This window comes from Harpia harpyja, chromosome 14 (genome assembly GCF_026419915.1).
Source record: "Harpia harpyja isolate bHarHar1 chromosome 14, bHarHar1 primary haplotype, whole genome shotgun sequence".
In the NCBI taxonomy this organism is placed as follows: domain Eukaryota; kingdom Metazoa; phylum Chordata; class Aves; order Accipitriformes; family Accipitridae; genus Harpia; species Harpia harpyja.
Genome location: NC_068953.1, coordinates 7,389,957 through 7,406,036, shown reverse-complemented (window position 1 = coordinate 7,406,036; position 16,080 = coordinate 7,389,957). Strand labels below are relative to the sequence as shown.

At 54.4% G+C, this 16,080-nt stretch overlaps 1 protein-coding gene across 18 annotated transcripts in view; it reads left to right on the top strand.

Moving 5' to 3' along the window:
* The window catches only part of CACNA1G (calcium voltage-gated channel subunit alpha1 G), a 150,799-nt gene that overhangs the window by 32,545 nt on the left and 102,174 nt on the right, over positions 1-16,080 (top strand). For all 18 annotated transcript variants that reach the window (XR_008238190.1, XR_008238188.1, XM_052807431.1 and 15 more), the window contains exon 2: positions 15,919-16,030. Coding sequence is in view for 16 of the 18 variants with exons in the window: in XM_052807431.1 (XP_052663391.1) it covers positions 15,919-16,030 (112 nt within the window). In the remaining 2 variants the exon portion in view is untranslated. The remainder of the gene's footprint in view (positions 1-15,918; positions 16,031-16,080) is intronic.

Below are 16,080 nucleotides of genomic sequence, written 5' to 3'. Positions count from 1 at the left end.
GCAAGCACAGATGGGATGGGAAAGGCCAGATCAGGGGAAAATGAATTAGGACGCGCAGAAGTCCCCTTGATCGGTACAGTAACCTCTAATCCGGCTCAGTCCTCCTTATTTACAGTTGCCGAGAGGGAAGGCAGGAGAAAAGCAGCCTGGCAAGATGCACAAAGCCGCTCTCCTTCCCCCCAGCTGCTTTGCTCTCGCTAATGTATTTGCTGGCAGCGCTCGCCGTCCCCGGAGCATTTGAGCACGGTCGGAGCAAGTGTTCGCAGCCAAAGGCAGGAGCGTCGGAGCAGGCACTGGGCAGGGAACGGCTGGGGGAGGTGATGGGAGCCCCCAGCCCCTCAGCACGGGGTGTATGCGGGGAAATGAAGCGCTGAGCTCTTCCCTGTCCCCTCCTCGGCTGGCAGGAACCTTGCAACGCCTGCCTGCAGCGATGCCCCAGGCTCCGTGCTGTGGGCAGCACCCACAGGGTGTTTCTGCCCGTAGCGCTGGGCTGAGGGAAGGGGCTCAGTGCTGGCGAGGTTTCCCTGGGCTATCCTGCTTGAAAATATTCACCGAGAGGTCCCAGGGTTGTTTTGCTTTAGCTCAGCACTCAGTAAGAAGAGTGGGGACATCTGAGAGCGCTGCCCTGTACTGGGACACGAGGAAGGACAGAGCCCTGAGGCGCTCGATTTGGTTTCAACTTGCAGTGTTGCAAAGGAGAGCAAAATCACCCCAAAATCTCCTACACCATAAAACGAGGCATTTGACATCCCTGCCTGCAAGCAAGCGCTTCCTTCTCAAGCATCAAGCGCTCCCGTAGCGTTCTGGACCCGTGCTGCCCGTGCTGGGCTGGGGCAGTGGCACTCCAGCCGGCTGCTGCAGAATATTCTGGCATTTTTAACAAGGGTTGGTGCGGTCACTGCACTTGTTCCAGGCAAAAGCAATGAGAATTTTATGAGGTGTGAATGGATTTTGAGTGCCTGAAAGCATCCACGTCCCGCTCCGCTCCGTGCATGCACGCGCTTCAGCACCTCCTCTCCTCGGCCGAAATACCTTGTCTCCTTGCAGGCTCCGAGAAAAGATAAATATTAGCACCGTGAGATGCTCTAATCCGAGTTTCTGTCCGTGTTGCTGCTGTTGTGGTTAAAACCCCCTTCTTTTAGCTGCAAGATTCATTAGGGTCCAGTCTCCGGGGTTTGGAGGGAAACCGGAGCAGCTGTTAATGAGGGAGCAGTAATATCTAGAGCTCGTTTCAAAACAATAATGGAATTAGGAAGAAGACAAACACAGATCAGTCCCGTGCCCGATGGCTTTATTTTCAGCTTCTTTCTTGCTTTTCACTTTATTAGTCAGAATTAGAACATCCATTTTGCATTAGAGGGCAGATGATGAAATCACACAGGATCGGAGAGAGTTACCAGCAATGGGCTGAGATGGGGAAGTTTGAGCTTTCTCGGCCATTTCGGAGAGCTTTCGCCGCAGATAACAGAAGTGAAAAGTGCAGGGGGAGCAGGAGGGGATGGTGAGGCTGTGATGGAGAGGGAGACAGGACAGCGAAGGGCAAGAGCTGGAGCCTGCAGCCTCTTTAGCAAGGCTTGTAATATGTTATTAATGGAAAAGAAACTGCAATTTTTATTTTGTGGAAATTCTTTTGTTCCACATTAATTTTTAAAGCGCGCTTTGCTCCCATTACAGCCTCCTGCAGGAGTGCGGTGCTGGCTGGGAGGAGCTGCCCTTTGAAAGGCTTGGGGGGGGGCCCATGTTTGTGTCTGGGCTGGGGGAGCAGTACAAGGGTGCAGGGTGCTTCCCTGGGGCCAGCACCCCAACCCCACTGCTCCGGTCGCACCCGCCGAGCATCACCCAGGCCCTGGGGTGGGGGATGTGGAAGGTGCCAGGGCTGGGCCCTGGTGGGCTGCGTGCCTTCGTTAGGTGCTAAGGCTTGATGAGGGCTTGTCTCCACATGGAGCTCTTTCTTTAATTAACTCCATGTGTGGAGACACGCGGGTCCTGGAACAGGAACAAGGCGCCCTTATTCCCCAATAAGCTTGTCCGCACATGGAGTAAATCAATAGCAGCTCATCAGGAGCAGCGCGCTGGCTGGAGATGCCGCCTAAGGATGAGTCACATCCAGAGAGGGGGGCAAAAAAAAAAAAATTTTAAAAAATCTGAGATTTGAGTCCAGACCCAGATCTTAGGAATGACCATGGTGTTTCTGGTGTGCCAGACCAAAGGGCTGGCTTTGTACCATGTCTTCTCTCCTGCCTGGTAAGCCTTGTGGGTGGTTGGAGCTGAATTTTGCACCTTGAACCCATAATTATATGCCAGGATGGGGGAGGTGGCTGAATATCAGGACTTTCTGTGACTTTTAAACTGGTCGTGGGTTGGTGTGTCCCCACTGAGAGCTCTGCAGCAAGCGGTGCTGGTCACGGGTTCCCAGCGAGGAGGCAATTGAATGGACTGGGACTGAACAACTCCCAGGGTATTTTGGGCTGCCAAAGGTTGTCCTTGTTGCTTTTCCTAAGCCAAAGCGAGCGAGGCTTGGGTGATGTGCAGGAGATTGGGAACCTGGGGGTTTTGGTGCATTTTTCATGAAGCTTTTGGGGAGATCAGAAGAGTTAGAAATCATTTGGTTTAAGGCTCCCGAAGTGGCCAAATGCCCTGGCTGGGGCTTTTCCAGAGCAGCCTGGAGCTGTGTCAGGACACACCAGTGCGCAGGGCCAGATCCAGCTGTGGGAGCAGGGCTCACCTTGCTGCCAGGTCCGGATTTAGTTTAATAAAGGTTTTGGAGAGGAAAGGACGGGGAGCTGCTTACCACGGGCTCAGTGCCAGAGTGTTTCCCACCTCCGTCCCAGCCCAGCGGTTGCTGATGGCGAGGGTCAGGTCATCTGCACCGAAAGTGCCCGGTCCCTCGGCAGGGCTCGCTGCAGGGCACAGACCCCCAAAGTGACAATTTCCACCCAAATGGGCTCAAACCGACCTCGTTCCCGACCATGTCACCAAAGATGAGATTTGGAAGGGACGGGCAATATGGAACCTCTGTGCCTGCCGGGATCTCTCTACCTGGTTTTTCTCCGACACCGAGCAGCTCTCGGGGCAGCAGGGACCCAGCGCCCTCCGGGACCTATTCTGCCAGAATGAATGAATGGAATAAATCCACTTTAAATGGCAGGTTGTGACACCGGTGACAGGCACTAGAAGAATGTGACAGCTCAGTCCCCGCTCTCCCTTTGTTGCGGTTTGGCTCCGGTGGCATCACGCCATCAGTGCTGCTGGTACAGGAGGAGCTGTGTGGCTCAGAGTCAGGCCCTTGCTGCTGCACCGGAGTCTCTCTGAGGCATCACGGATGATGTGCCATCCGCTCTCTGAGCTTCCTGGCTTTTGTCAGCTGCTGCTGAAGCCTGACGCTAATTAAATGGGGTATTTTGTGTTTAATAGACTCCTACTTGAATCATGCCGGGTAGAGGACACTGGCTGGATCCCCGCCGGCAGCACCGTGGGGTGTCAGCACTGGGTTGGTTCCCCCTGTGGGTGTTCTGCACCCCTCAGCTCCGTGGGTGCTCTCCTGCACACTTGCGTACTGCTGCATACTGCTGCACCCTGCACCCCAGTGAGCTCGTCTGCTGATCCTTGGGAAGAAAAGCCCTCGCGCTGCGTTAACTGCGCTTTGGGAATCCCTGAAGGATCTGCAAATGCTGGAGCTGGGTGAGCATCCCCGGCCAGTGGCCACCCCGTGCAGTGATGCCGTGTCCCATCCTGTCCCCTTCCCTGCCACCGCCAGGCAGCCAGCCCCGTGCACTACCCCCCGGTCTGCTCTCCCTTCCCATCTCTGTCTCCTTAGACATCATCACGCTGTTTGAAAGCACCAAAACGGTGCGATGCACCAAACCTCCGGGAAGCTTCTCCGGCCGAGCGGCTGGCAGTGGGGGTACAGGTCCCCTGGCATCTCCTGCAGTGGCACTGCCATCCTTGCCATCACCTCTTGTACTTGTCTGGGGAGGGAAAACCAGGGGGGCTGTGCCATCCCTGCAAGCAGATTCCATAGAATGCACCTTAACCTTTACAAAAAAGCCTTTTTTTTGGTGGTCTTACCTAGGACTTGAAATATTTCATCTAACTTCCCTCACACAAGCCCTGCTGCAGAGCCCCTGCCTGCTTCCTGGGGTTGTATATCTTCCCTCCATATCTACCTTTGGTTTTTTGGGCAGTAGCAGCAGGCAGTGGGACGTGGCATGCATAACACATTGCGTCTGAGCTCAGTCCAGGGCTTGGGCTGGAGTGCATGGGGTGGGTCCTGCTTTTAAGCTGGTCTTGCCCCGTTTTGGGCTGGGCTGCAGCTGTGCAGATGCATGAGGCTAGGAGGTGTTTTGGGGTGGCATCTCCTACTGTGTCCATGCAAATGCCACGGCAGAGCTCAGCTCTGCAGCAGGGTGTGCTGAGCATCATCCCGACCCTATCTTCCTGCCTCTTCCTCCCTCCTCCTCCTCTGCCAGCGAAAAGCTAATTCATGAGTTCCTGGCCATGGATTTGCATGCAGGGAGCAATTAGACCAAGCACAAGCCTTGCCCGAGCCCCCCAGCCTGCTCCAGCTCCCTCTCCCTGCGATGGCTCAGCCCTGGGGAGAGCAGCTTGCTGCACCCAGTCATTCCGCATAAACCCTGCGCTTGTGATGGCTTTTAGTCACATTTAGTCACTGCGGTATTTTGACGTGGCGTCAAGTTGTTTCAGTTCACGCGGACGACCGTTACTTGTAGACTCCTCAAGAACCGAGTCAGGCGCACCAGCACGGGTATGGCTCGTGGCTCGAGCATCTCCCGGAGATGCTCACCTTGAGCATCACCCACTGCAGTCATGAACCGGCTGCTCCATCCCTGTGTGCCACAGGCAGGAACAGCCTCTTCTGTACAGGGGAAAAAGCAGTGGGTTTGGGCTGGGGTGGCCTTGACCTTCATTTCCCCACCTGCAAAATGACCTTCTTAACACTCATCCCCATCGTGAAAGCTCTGCGTTGCTTGCACTGAAAAACACTGTTTTTCTTTTTTTTATTGTAGACTTTAAAATCTGAAGCGTGTAAGATGGTTCCTGTCTAATTAAGAACTTAACCTGCAACAAAATATTGTATTTTACGTTGGTGTTTCTTTAGAAAGGAAATGTTGGCTCCGTTTCTAAGTGACACACTGAAGCAGGCCAGTTGGAAAATCGTCATCATATTCAGACTTTATAAACATAATTTTTTAATATTTTTTTTTTTCCTCAGCGTGAAGCCAGGTTAGAAAACAAACAAAAATTTGCGGGTAGTTTGTGTTGCCCCAAAGCTGTATTTCTTCAGCAAAGCTTTGCACGGAAAGTTATACCCAGCATTGGCTAATGCAAACCATTAAGTGGAAAGGGCTCAGTTCTCTGGTGATCGGGCACAGCTCCTGCTGGCACCTGGAGGAGGGTTTGCCCCAAAGGAAGCTATCGCCTTGGTTATCCTTTCTGTCACAGCAACTCAGGCATTGCCCTGAGAAGCTCATGGGACCCCCCTGGCCGGTGTCCCCAGGTCAGGGCAGGACACTAGTGCCAGTGGAGGAGAAGGGAGAAGGTGTGGGGACAGGGGGTTAAGCCATCTGCACCCTTCAGAAGCAGCAATACTGGTCCCTCCAACCTTTCTGCCCTGTCTCAGTCCATAGAGTTAAAATTATGCTGGGCTTGTCCTTGGATTTGTCCTCTGAGGTTTTTGCGAGGCTTGGCCAGGTTTTCCCAGGGGCTTTGAGCTCGTACCCTTCTGCAATTAAAATACTGGGGTGGGAATGAGAAGGACCCAGCTGCAGCAGATGTGGCTGGGAGCTGGGTGCTTTCGGCTCATCCTGGAGCTGGTGCAGCCAGGAATCACCCTGCTTCTGCCCCATCTCTCCCTTTTTTCTCTGCTGAGCCCCAAGCTGCCCGTTTGTAGAGTGCAAATGGGCAAAACCCAGAGTTTGAGCTTCTCTAAAGGCCTTGGAAGGTGTTTGTCTCGGTGTGGTGGACACATTTCCCTGCTTGGTGGAAGAGGGGGGATGGAAGAGTGTTTGGAAATGCCCCCACACCTGCTCACCTTTCTGGAGATCTTGGTAATGACTTTGTGGTTCTGGCAGCCGCGGAGTCTGCTGGGTGAAGGCTGTGCCGTGCCGCAGGGTGGGATGCTCTGCCGCCGTGGGAGGGTTCGCTCCGGCGCATCCCTCCTGCCCCGTGCCCTGATTTCCCCGGCTCTCAAATCCCGCCTGCAAGCATCCCTCTCGCGGGTGTCTGCAGATGGACCGGAATGGGCTGTGGGAGGGGTGTGGGGGTAGAAGCCAGCCCTGCATCTCAGATGGAGATGGAGCCGATTTGTTTAGCTTTCTCGCATCCCAGCTCCTCACTAACAGCTCTTCCCTCTGAGGTTTCCCCTGGACCTCAGTCAGCAGAGGGAATTCCCTCTCCTCTGCCCGAGCTCCAGCTGCAGCCGGCATCGCTGTGGCGAACGCGAGGACGGGCTGTAATTGCCGCCTCTCCCCGGGTTCGCTGGGTTTTGTGGTCCTCGCTTGGTTACCATGTCTCAGTGCCATCCTGCCGCCCGCTTGTTGAGGCGATTAGGGAAGCGCTGAATTAATCAGCGGCTGCTGTTGACCCTGCAGAGCTGTCCCATCTCCTGCGTTCCCCACCGCAGCTGCTGACATCCCCTGCCCTGGATGAATCTTTCATGCACTCGCCTCGTGTATATTTAATAGGCTGGGATTGGGTTCGAGCTCGTGCTGGCAGGGCTCGGGGGGCCGAAGGGGGCTGCATCCCCCAGCGGGATGAAGCTGGGAGGGGAGAGAGTGGTCCTCAGTGGAGAGGGGTGCGGAGAGAGGCAGAGAGCCCGTATCACCTGCGTCAGGTGGGATGCTGATGCTCACAGGGAATATTTTGGCTCCACAGGGAATATTTTGGCTTCGACGGGAAGGGTGCAGGGTTTTGCTGGCCAAGGTGGGGGTAACCCAGCGGTAGCAGGAGCAGAGAAACCATGGAGGCTTCTCGGAGTGTGTTGGGGATTGTAAGGGAAGCGGAGGAGCTGCCAGGACAATTAGCACAGGCTTGTTCTCGCCAGCACGTCCTTGGGATGGAGCAGGGCTATAATCAGCTTGTCGCTTCCCTGGCTTTATTAATACATTGATTTTTGGGGGGTTTTGGCTCTGCGTGGCGCGGTGTCTGCCAGCGAAGCCGCTGCGGGGAGAGGGGGGGGTTTGAGGTGGCATGACTCTGGGCATGGCAGTGTTTCATTTTGGAAGCTGTTCGGGCTTCTTCCTCGGGAGCGATGGAGGAGGAGGAGGAGGAGAGACATCCCCTCCATCTGTGCACTGCCCTAGGAAGGGACTTAAATCACAGGCTCACGAAAAAGAGGAAATGCGCCCATTTTGCAGGCTTTGAAGCCTGCAGGAGCCTCCTGGAGATGCTCCCCTTCGCTGTTCAGGGAGGTCTGGCTCGGAGGGGATCTCCTTCCCTGGCCGTGGAGGCAAGCACTGTCTGCCCGTGCCGGGGTGGGCTCGCTGCTCCGTGGCCTCCGTCCTGGCTGGCTTCTGGGGCTGGGGCTGGGGCAGCAGCGAGGACCCAGCTGCCCTCCTGCAGCTCCCAGGTGAGCACAGAGAGGAGGTTTGCTGTGCCCAGGGTCGGTACCCTGGTCCCCCATCCGTCCTCTGCTCCAGCAGCGAAAGGCAAGAGATGCTTTCCAAGGAAATATATTAATATATAAATATAAAAATATAAATAAATAAATAGAGATTAAAAATTTATATATATATTTATATATATTTTTATATATATATATATATGTATATGTTTAGGGCAAGTTTTATCCTGATCCACCTTCCCATGCATCTGGGATCTCCTCCTTTCTGCCCTGCCCTCTTGTTCTTTCATGCTTCGGTGTGAACCTGCCTGACCAGTGCAGCATCCCTGGCATGCCAGCACCGATGCCACATGTGTGGCCATGCAGAGCCATCTCTTCAATTCCTTCATTTCACCAACTGTTACATAAATCCGCTTTTATACTGAACTTGTGGACGTCACTGAAGCTCTGTCCATACCCATAACATCACTGTTTCCATGGGAACCAGCGTACTTCCAAGGGGGAAAAAGTAGAAGGAGACTAAAAAAAGGACAAAGAAGGAACAAAATAAGACAAATATGTGACATATCCCAACTATGTGTCGGTGTAGGATGTTACAAAGATTTCACTGCAACTTGTTTAGGAAGCCTTGCATAACAGTTTTTGTCTTGAGTAATGCAGCAAGCCGAATCAGGGATGGTAGAAACTTAATAGTATCCCAAATATCCCGAGTCTCTTAGTGAGAGAGACGAATCTCTGGCAACTCTGCACGAGGTGCCTTTCTGCGTGCGCATGAGGGGAAGATGCATCTGCCTGTGTTGCAGCGTTTACCTGGGTTTCTGTGGATTTTCCACTGTCCCGGACCACGGCAGGGGCTGTGCATCACGTGGGGATGGCACCGCTGGGTGTTATGGGCACGTCCCGGTGAGCAGCCAGCACTGCCGCTCTTCTGCTCCGCCGAGCTTTAAGGGCAGGCACTATTAAGGGACAGTTTACAGTGAGTGAGTTTAAAAATTTATATATTTGGGGATTAAGTGTCTATCCGCTATGCACTTCATAAGGCGTGGTGGGAAAAAATGTCTTAAATACATTATCGAGCACCAGCAACGGCTTTGGCATATTTAGTGTATTTTAACTGGTAACCCCGGGTCCCTCCTGCAGAGGAGGAGTCCATTAGGAAGGATTTTACTCCTCACGACAACATCTTCGTTAATGCCACGAGTGAGCTGCTGGGAGGGAGCTCATCCTCGGGGCTCCGTCATGGAAGGCGATGGCTGGTGCGGAGGCTGAGCTGGGAGCTGTGAGGGACGGGTCCAGGAGGAGGATGGGGACGGGCACGTTTGTGCTGGGGCACGCTCCCACCTCCGCAGCCCCGCTTTGGTGGGGCGAGTGGGAGGAAAGCCCGTCCCTGAGCCACCCAAATGTCAGCAGAAGGTGCTAAACCAGTAGGGGAGGGAGGCTGGGGGGAGCTGGAGCTTCTGCTGGGCTCGGTCTGGGCGAGCGAGGCTTCACCCGCTTCTCCTCCTCCCTTTGGGCGATGGAGGGCAGCGACGGTCGGGGTCCCAGCGTTTGGCATCGGTTGGTGAAATAGCTGGTGAGCTCCGGCCCCGCGGGGCTTCCACCCCGGCCCGTCCTGCTTGCCCAGGGGCTGGGGGCCATGCGCTGACCCTGCCCTTTGCATAAGTCCGTTTTTGGGCTGGTTTTTTGGTCTCTGCTCTGTGATGCCAAGACAGGCGTGAGGAGGAAGGAAGGACTGGGATGAGGAGCTGGAATAAGTTCAGCCTAAAGTGCTCTTGCTTGATATTTTATTTTATTTTATTTTATTTTATTTTATTTTATTTAAGCACCCATCCTTGCAGCTGCTGGTCCCAAGGCCAGCCTGCCAGCAGCCGAGCCCTCCCAGCTCCCAGCTCAGGAGTTAATTGCAAGCGATATGTAGGGCTTTTCTTAAAAGCTCCAGCTCCTGAAGTTTGGAGATTATGCAAGACACTCAGCTTGCAGGATTTTTTTTTATCTTCATTTTTTTTTTCCCTCTTTAAGCAATAAGATTTTAAACCCCTTTGGTTGCTGGAAAAAAACCTTGAAGTACAAATCTAAAAGGTTATGGGGAAACAATTCCGAAACAGTAAGGCAAATAAGAACCTCGTCAGGATTTTTTTTGACAAAACATCTTTCTTTATCAGGCTTCATCCCCTCTAAATACAGCATCATTCTTCGCTTCATCACCTGGGCAGCTGAGCAGGGTTCCTCTGCGCTGCTGAGCAAATCCTACATCCCCCTTGAGAGGAGGCTGCGTTTCCGAGGCAGAGGAGAGCATCTCCTGCCTGCAGCCAACTGTGCGGTTTTTAAATCTTCAGGAGAAAAATAAGATGATTAGGACGATTACTCCCTGAAATCCCCTTTTTCCTCTACTTTTGGGCTTTACAGTCACCGTTGTGCCTTATGGGGCCTTTGGGGACCGTCATGTGGCCGTGGCCCCATGGTCCCGCCGGGATGGGAGCAGAGTGCGGCCGTTTCATGGCAGAGGGAAGCAGCTGCCCGTGCATCCCCTTGAACATCTGCAAAAGAAAATAAATTGGAGATGAAATTTCCAAAAACACTGGCATGAATAATCGCCCTGTTTTGGTTTCCCAGGTTTAATTGTGAAGCTGCATGCATTAAAATAACCTCCTGGGTCTGACTGCGCTGTAAGGAAAGCGGTTTCGAAGTGCTGCAGAGCAGTGACGAGGCAGGGACGCTCCCCGCCTGGCTTTTTCCCAGCTCAGAGCCTGCAGCCGGGGATGTGCCGGGCTCAGTGGGGTCGTGCCGGCTCCCGGCAGCGTGTCCTTGGGCTGCCAGATGCGGTGACCGGGGATGGGGCAGGCGCCGGGCACGTCGTGGAAATGCTTTCTGAGCAGAGTTTGAATTTTTAAATCCTTTTGCTGCAGCCCCACTGGAGGAGTGCCTCTGGGCTTTGCTTTCCAGGAATGCCCTGGCGATCGGACTCGCCTGGCATGAATCCCTGCGGACCGCAGGGCAGGAGGCACGCTCTCCGTCACACGCGTGCAATGAGTGTGCCCGGGGCTGCTGTGCCCGCAGCGGGCTATCCACCCCGCCAGGAAAAAGCAGTTTTGCTGCCGGTGCGGTGCCACGACGCTGCGGGAAGGACTGTAAACCTGCCGCATCTTCCCTGCTTCATCCTGCTCTTGCGTTCCCCGGAGGGAGGGGAGGTACCATGCCTGGAAAAGCACCTGGGAGGGCAAATCCGTGGGGTAGAGACCGTGTCAGGATCACACCGGGGCAGATCTCTGCCGGTGCTCAGCTGTGAGCCAGGCAAGCAGATTCACCGTGTAAAGATGCTCTGAGAGCACCTCTGGCATGCAGCATCCAAGGGGATGCAGACGCTTCCTGCAAATGCTAAAAGCAAAACACGGGTGCTGGTTTCGCTTTTGAAGGAGTACGGTAGGAAAAAAATAATGCTATTAAATGTCCAGGGTTGTGATGGGAATTCTATAACCTTTCAACTGGGCATGATATGAAGACACTTTTCCTGTTGGCCTGTTGGTGCAGTCGGAGGCGAAGCTGGGAAGGGTTTATTATTTCCACCCGTGAGGCAGATTAATTCTGAGGACTTTTAACTTCCCTTGCAAACGGCCTGAATTAATGTTTTAGGATTTTAGTCCCTGCCTCCTCCCACCCCCCCAAAGGCCAGACCCTGGAAGTCCCATTATGCTTCTGTCAAAGGGGCTATTTCTGGAATTGATGATATGAATGAAGCCTAAAACTCCGCTCTCATTAACATCTGCAGCTTATCCCAGTGTCACTCCTAAGCTGGTGGGACTCGGTGACACTGCAGGGGAAGGCTGTCGTTTCAACCCAATTTTCACATCACATTTGCGCTAAAATTTCCAGGCCTCGCCAGCGCTTGCTGCACATTTGTCAAACACCAGTCGCTGTGCCGGCGAGCGCAGGCTTTGCCTGGCACAAGAGAATTGACTGCGGGTGGTGATGGGGGACCCGACTGTGGCCATGGCCATGGCCCGTGGGTCTGAACGACCTCTCCTTGCCCCAGAAAACAGGCAGCAGAGCAGAGCCGAGGTGTCAGCTGGCTGGATCCAGGCGGTTCAATGCATTTCTGCGGTTGGGTTTTATTGCAGGATACAAGCTTGCAGCCCCTGGTGCTGTGGGGCTGCCTGTAGGCTCCCCGTTGTGCTGACTGTGCTTTCGGAGGCTCCCACCCCATCTCCCGGTGACGGTAGGATGGCAGCACCTTGCCGTGGAGCCGGTGCTTTGCTGGAGCACTGGTGCTGTTTAGGGAGAGCTGGAGGAGGGGGTCAGGGAGGGAGCCAGCGAGGAGTGAGAGGAATGCAGGGAAGAAGGAGAGGGGGAATGGCAGAAGCCACCTGGGAATAGCAGAGCACTAAGGGAAGAAATAAATATTAATCCCATGGAAGAACGTGTATCCCTGTAAAACATCACCAAATGCTGCCCTCCATACCTGGCTCAGCTGCCGGCGTGGGTGCCCGGCCGCCTCGGGGAAGGGACCACCATCTCTGGGGATGGGCAATGCTGTGGCATGGTGGTGCCCGGTCTCCCCATCTCCAAACCAAAGAGCGCACTGGGAGCAGTGTGTGTGCTCCAGGTCAGCAGAGAGAGCCCGCGCTGCTGCTGGACCGAGCATCGTGCCCGCCGTCCTCTTGGTTGCTGCTGCCCTCGAGGAACAGCTTCCCATTTAATTCACTTGCTGGTGAATTTGATCCAAACTTCTGCAACCAAATCATAGCAAGCATAATGCATTATCTTTCTCTTTTGATTATATTAAGCTGGGTAGTGCTGGCTAATTGAATCTGGGGGTCTTGCCTCTTAATTATGAAAGGTCAGGCTCTGCCGAGCGTGGGCAGGTAGCACAGGGATCGCTCGTGGTGGGAAAGGGACTGAGGGCTCTTGCTCTGTACAAAGGCTCCTGTTCATAACAAGTGACTGACTTCTGGTTATTTTCCTTTTTTTTGGTGCTCTTTATCTTATGAATTTTAAGAGTCTGGTTACAACAGAAGTGTTACTGGATACTTCTGTGTGGCAGAAACAGATTTTTTTAATTGAAAAGAATCTGTGAGCATTTTGGCTGTCTGTCTTGACCAAGTTGATGGTAAAAATGTGGATTTTTAAGAATAAGCTGGGGTGAGCAGGTGACCCTGAAAAGCAGGGACTCTTTCTCTGACACCCATGGGATGGAGCGGATGGGGTGATTACCTGCTGTGTGTGCGTGAACCCCATCACTAATTTCTTTTAAACATCAGCCCTACGCATCCCGCCTGCTCGGTGTGAGGTGGGTGCAGGACTCCCCAGGGCCAGCTCCACTCCCGGTGAATATTTATCTCGTGCAACGTGGACTGTGGGCTCAGCTCAGCACTGGGATGAGAGGCAGTGGCAGTGCCACGGCTGCCCCTCGCCCTGAGCGTTTGCCTCCTCCTCCTCGCCTTAGCCGCTGGCAGAGGACCAGCACTGTCTCTGGTGCTTCCCAAAGCCCCTTTGCCCCTTCACTGCCCACGCAGCAGCGGCGAGCGGCATTCAATAAAGCACCTTCTGCTTTTGCTAATTGAAGAGTTTCCCTTTGTCAGCCTCTCGGCTCAAAGGAGGGTCGGTACAAAGCCATAGCCATCAGCACTTTGTGTGCCTCTGAAAATCCCATTAGCAGAAGAAAGAGCTTGAAGTTTCATTCAGCTGGAAAAAAAAAAAAAAGGCAAAAAAATAAAATACACCCCCCACCCCCCCCAACCTTCTGATCTATCAGCTGCACATTAACATACCGCCCTCGGCACCGCCGGGGTCCCTGTCCCGGGAATATTTAATCAGGGTGAAGTGTTGTATTGGACTGAAATGTATTTGCTTGAGGGAGCGATATGCTGATAAGTGGGTCTGCGGTTAAAGCTGGGGGAAAAAAACATGTCATCAGCAAATAAAATCCCCTCCCGCTCCACGGTTCCCCCCCTTCCCCAGGCTGTTTTCCTGCCTGTGGGATGTTTGTTTCTGCAAGGGGAGTCGGGGTGGGAGGGCATGGACCAGCCCTGGGCTGGGGGCACGGACAGAGCTGGGGGGGATGCGATGGGGGGGTGGGGGTTCATCGTCTCGCTGGGGAGGGTGGCATGGGGGGGCCGTGCCTGTGCCAGCACCTGCGCCAAGATGGGGAGAGCTGGAGCTCTGGGCAGCGGGGTGTTTGGGCAGGTGGGGGCTGCTGCCTGCCTGCCTGCACCACGGGGGACCCTTTGGTGGGTGCAGCTCTGACGGTGGTCCCCAAATCTTCCTCCCGGCTGCACCTCGCACCCCGTGCCCAGCAGGTTGTGGTGTCTCGGGGCTCTGCGCTCTCCTGGCTACCCTCCGCTTGCAATTAGTCAGCGGTGCTGGTGCCGGCACCCTAACGAGCATCGAGGGGCACCCACAGCTTTGCTGTCTGTGGTGTGCCGGAGGAGGACAGGGAGGGTGCCCTCGGTGCCATCCTGTGCTGTTCCTCCCATTTCAGGCACCGCTCGGCCCTTTGCACTGGGCACGGGGCTGCGGTGAGGTTGGATCTGCTCGGCTGCTCTAGGTCTTGGAGAGGGAGGAGGTGAGATCAGAGTGGCTCCAAGCAGGTGCACATCATGGTTATGTGCACATCTTGGTTATGTGCCCATCTCCGCTCGGTTGGGAGCTTGCGGTCCCCGGTCAGCACCAAGCAACTCCCCACCGTGGCAAAAGCATCACCCAGGTCCTGTGCCCAGCTGAGATGGAGCCCGTGGAGGAGAGCCGGGCCCAGTGCAGGGTCTTCTCCACCACCACGAAAGAATTTGCACGAAGCTTTGCCTGTCTGGGGAAGCATCCGTCTGCCTCTGCAGGTTTTGACCCAACCAAGCAGGCTACTCCCGAGCCTCCTCGCTTCCCTGCTGAATACCTTGCAGAGCCCTTACAGACACATGCTCGTTCTGTCACTCATTTGGGATCTTACAAGGGTTTTTAAAATTCTTTCTGTTCTCAAGGGCTTTGCAATTCCTCGCTGACAGAGCCGTGGACACGGCTGGCTCTGCAGAGGGATGCTTTCCAGCCCCCCTAAGCGGGGGAACGCCTGTGGGTCCCCCACAGCTGCTGCCCCCTCCTCTAGCTGCCCTCCACGCCTGCCCCCGCAGGGCTATATTTGGGCTAAATATTCCAGCCCATAGCCCCAACCTGACAGTTGGAATGTCTATCCCGATATCTTGTAAACATTTCTTCTGATTAAAAGATCCAGATTGCCGACGACCGAGCTGTGACTCAGCCCCATGTGATTTCCCAGGAATTCGCCCAGGCTGGGTGGCAGGAGCTGCCAACTCCAGCCCCGCGTGCCCCGCGGGGAGGCACCTGCTGATTCATCCTCACCTTCTTCTTCCCCAGCCAGATAACGCTACAGCACGGGCTCCCAAACACCACCCGCTACCGCGTTGCACCGAAAGCTCTTGTCTGACAAGGGTTGTGCTTATTTTCCTAGAGCCTGGAAGCTGCTGCCTGCACCCAGGCAGGAGCGTGGCCCCGACTGCCTGCGGGTTGTGGCAGCCGATGGGCTGTTTTCCATGCTAGGCTGGAAGATAACCCCGGTGCCGTGTCGCACCCGCTCCTGGATTTTGCATCCCTGTGCCCCTAGCAGTCAAGAGCTGGCTGGAAATGGCCCCTAGAAGGATGCAAAAAGTTTGGTACCAGGTTTGAACCATCCCTATGAGGATTTGCTGCAGCAGCACGCTTTATTCTGCCCCAAAAGTGAAAGCATCCAAAGTCTGTCCCAGCAGCTCAGCTCTTTAAAATTGCTCCAAGAGGCAGCAGTCAGGGTAAGGAATGGGCTCTGCGGGCCCTCACCGTCTTAAAGGCTTTTAGGCAGTTGGTTAATGGTTTTGACAGTCTTAATTTGGACTGGGAATGAAAAGTTCAAGTAGAGACTTCAGGGAAACGCCCCTGGGATAAGCCGTGACATGGTTAATAGAAAATTGTAATGTTGTTAAAGTGCTTTTCCATAAAATGCCAGGAGAGGAAATTAACGGTGTAGGGTTTATTTTTTTCTAAAAGTTGATATCGTTCTTTTAATTTAATTTTTTAATCCATCACATCAGCACTCAGCACTCTTGCTATGAGACTTTCATTTTATAGCGGTTTTCACATTAGCTGTAGCCACTGATGTCGGCGTGGGGAGAACACGCCGTCGGTTTGCCGAGCAGGTATCTAAACAGCAGGCAGGCTTTCCACGCAAACCAGATAAAGTCTAACCTAGAGAAGCTGGCGTGCACCTTGCTTTAAAGACCAGAATAACCTTTCTGATTCAGCGGTGGCTGCTCGTGGATGCTCGTCTGGGTCCGTTGCTTCCTTGACGGGGTGTCGTGCAGGTGGTTCGAGAGGGTGAGCATGCTGGTGATCCTGCTCAACTGCGTGACGCTGGGCATGTTCCACCCCTGCGAGGACATCGCCTGCGACTCGCCGCGCTGCAGGATCCTCCAGGTACGGCCTGCGGCTCGGCCGCCGCTTTGAGCTTAACGGCGGCCCCGGCT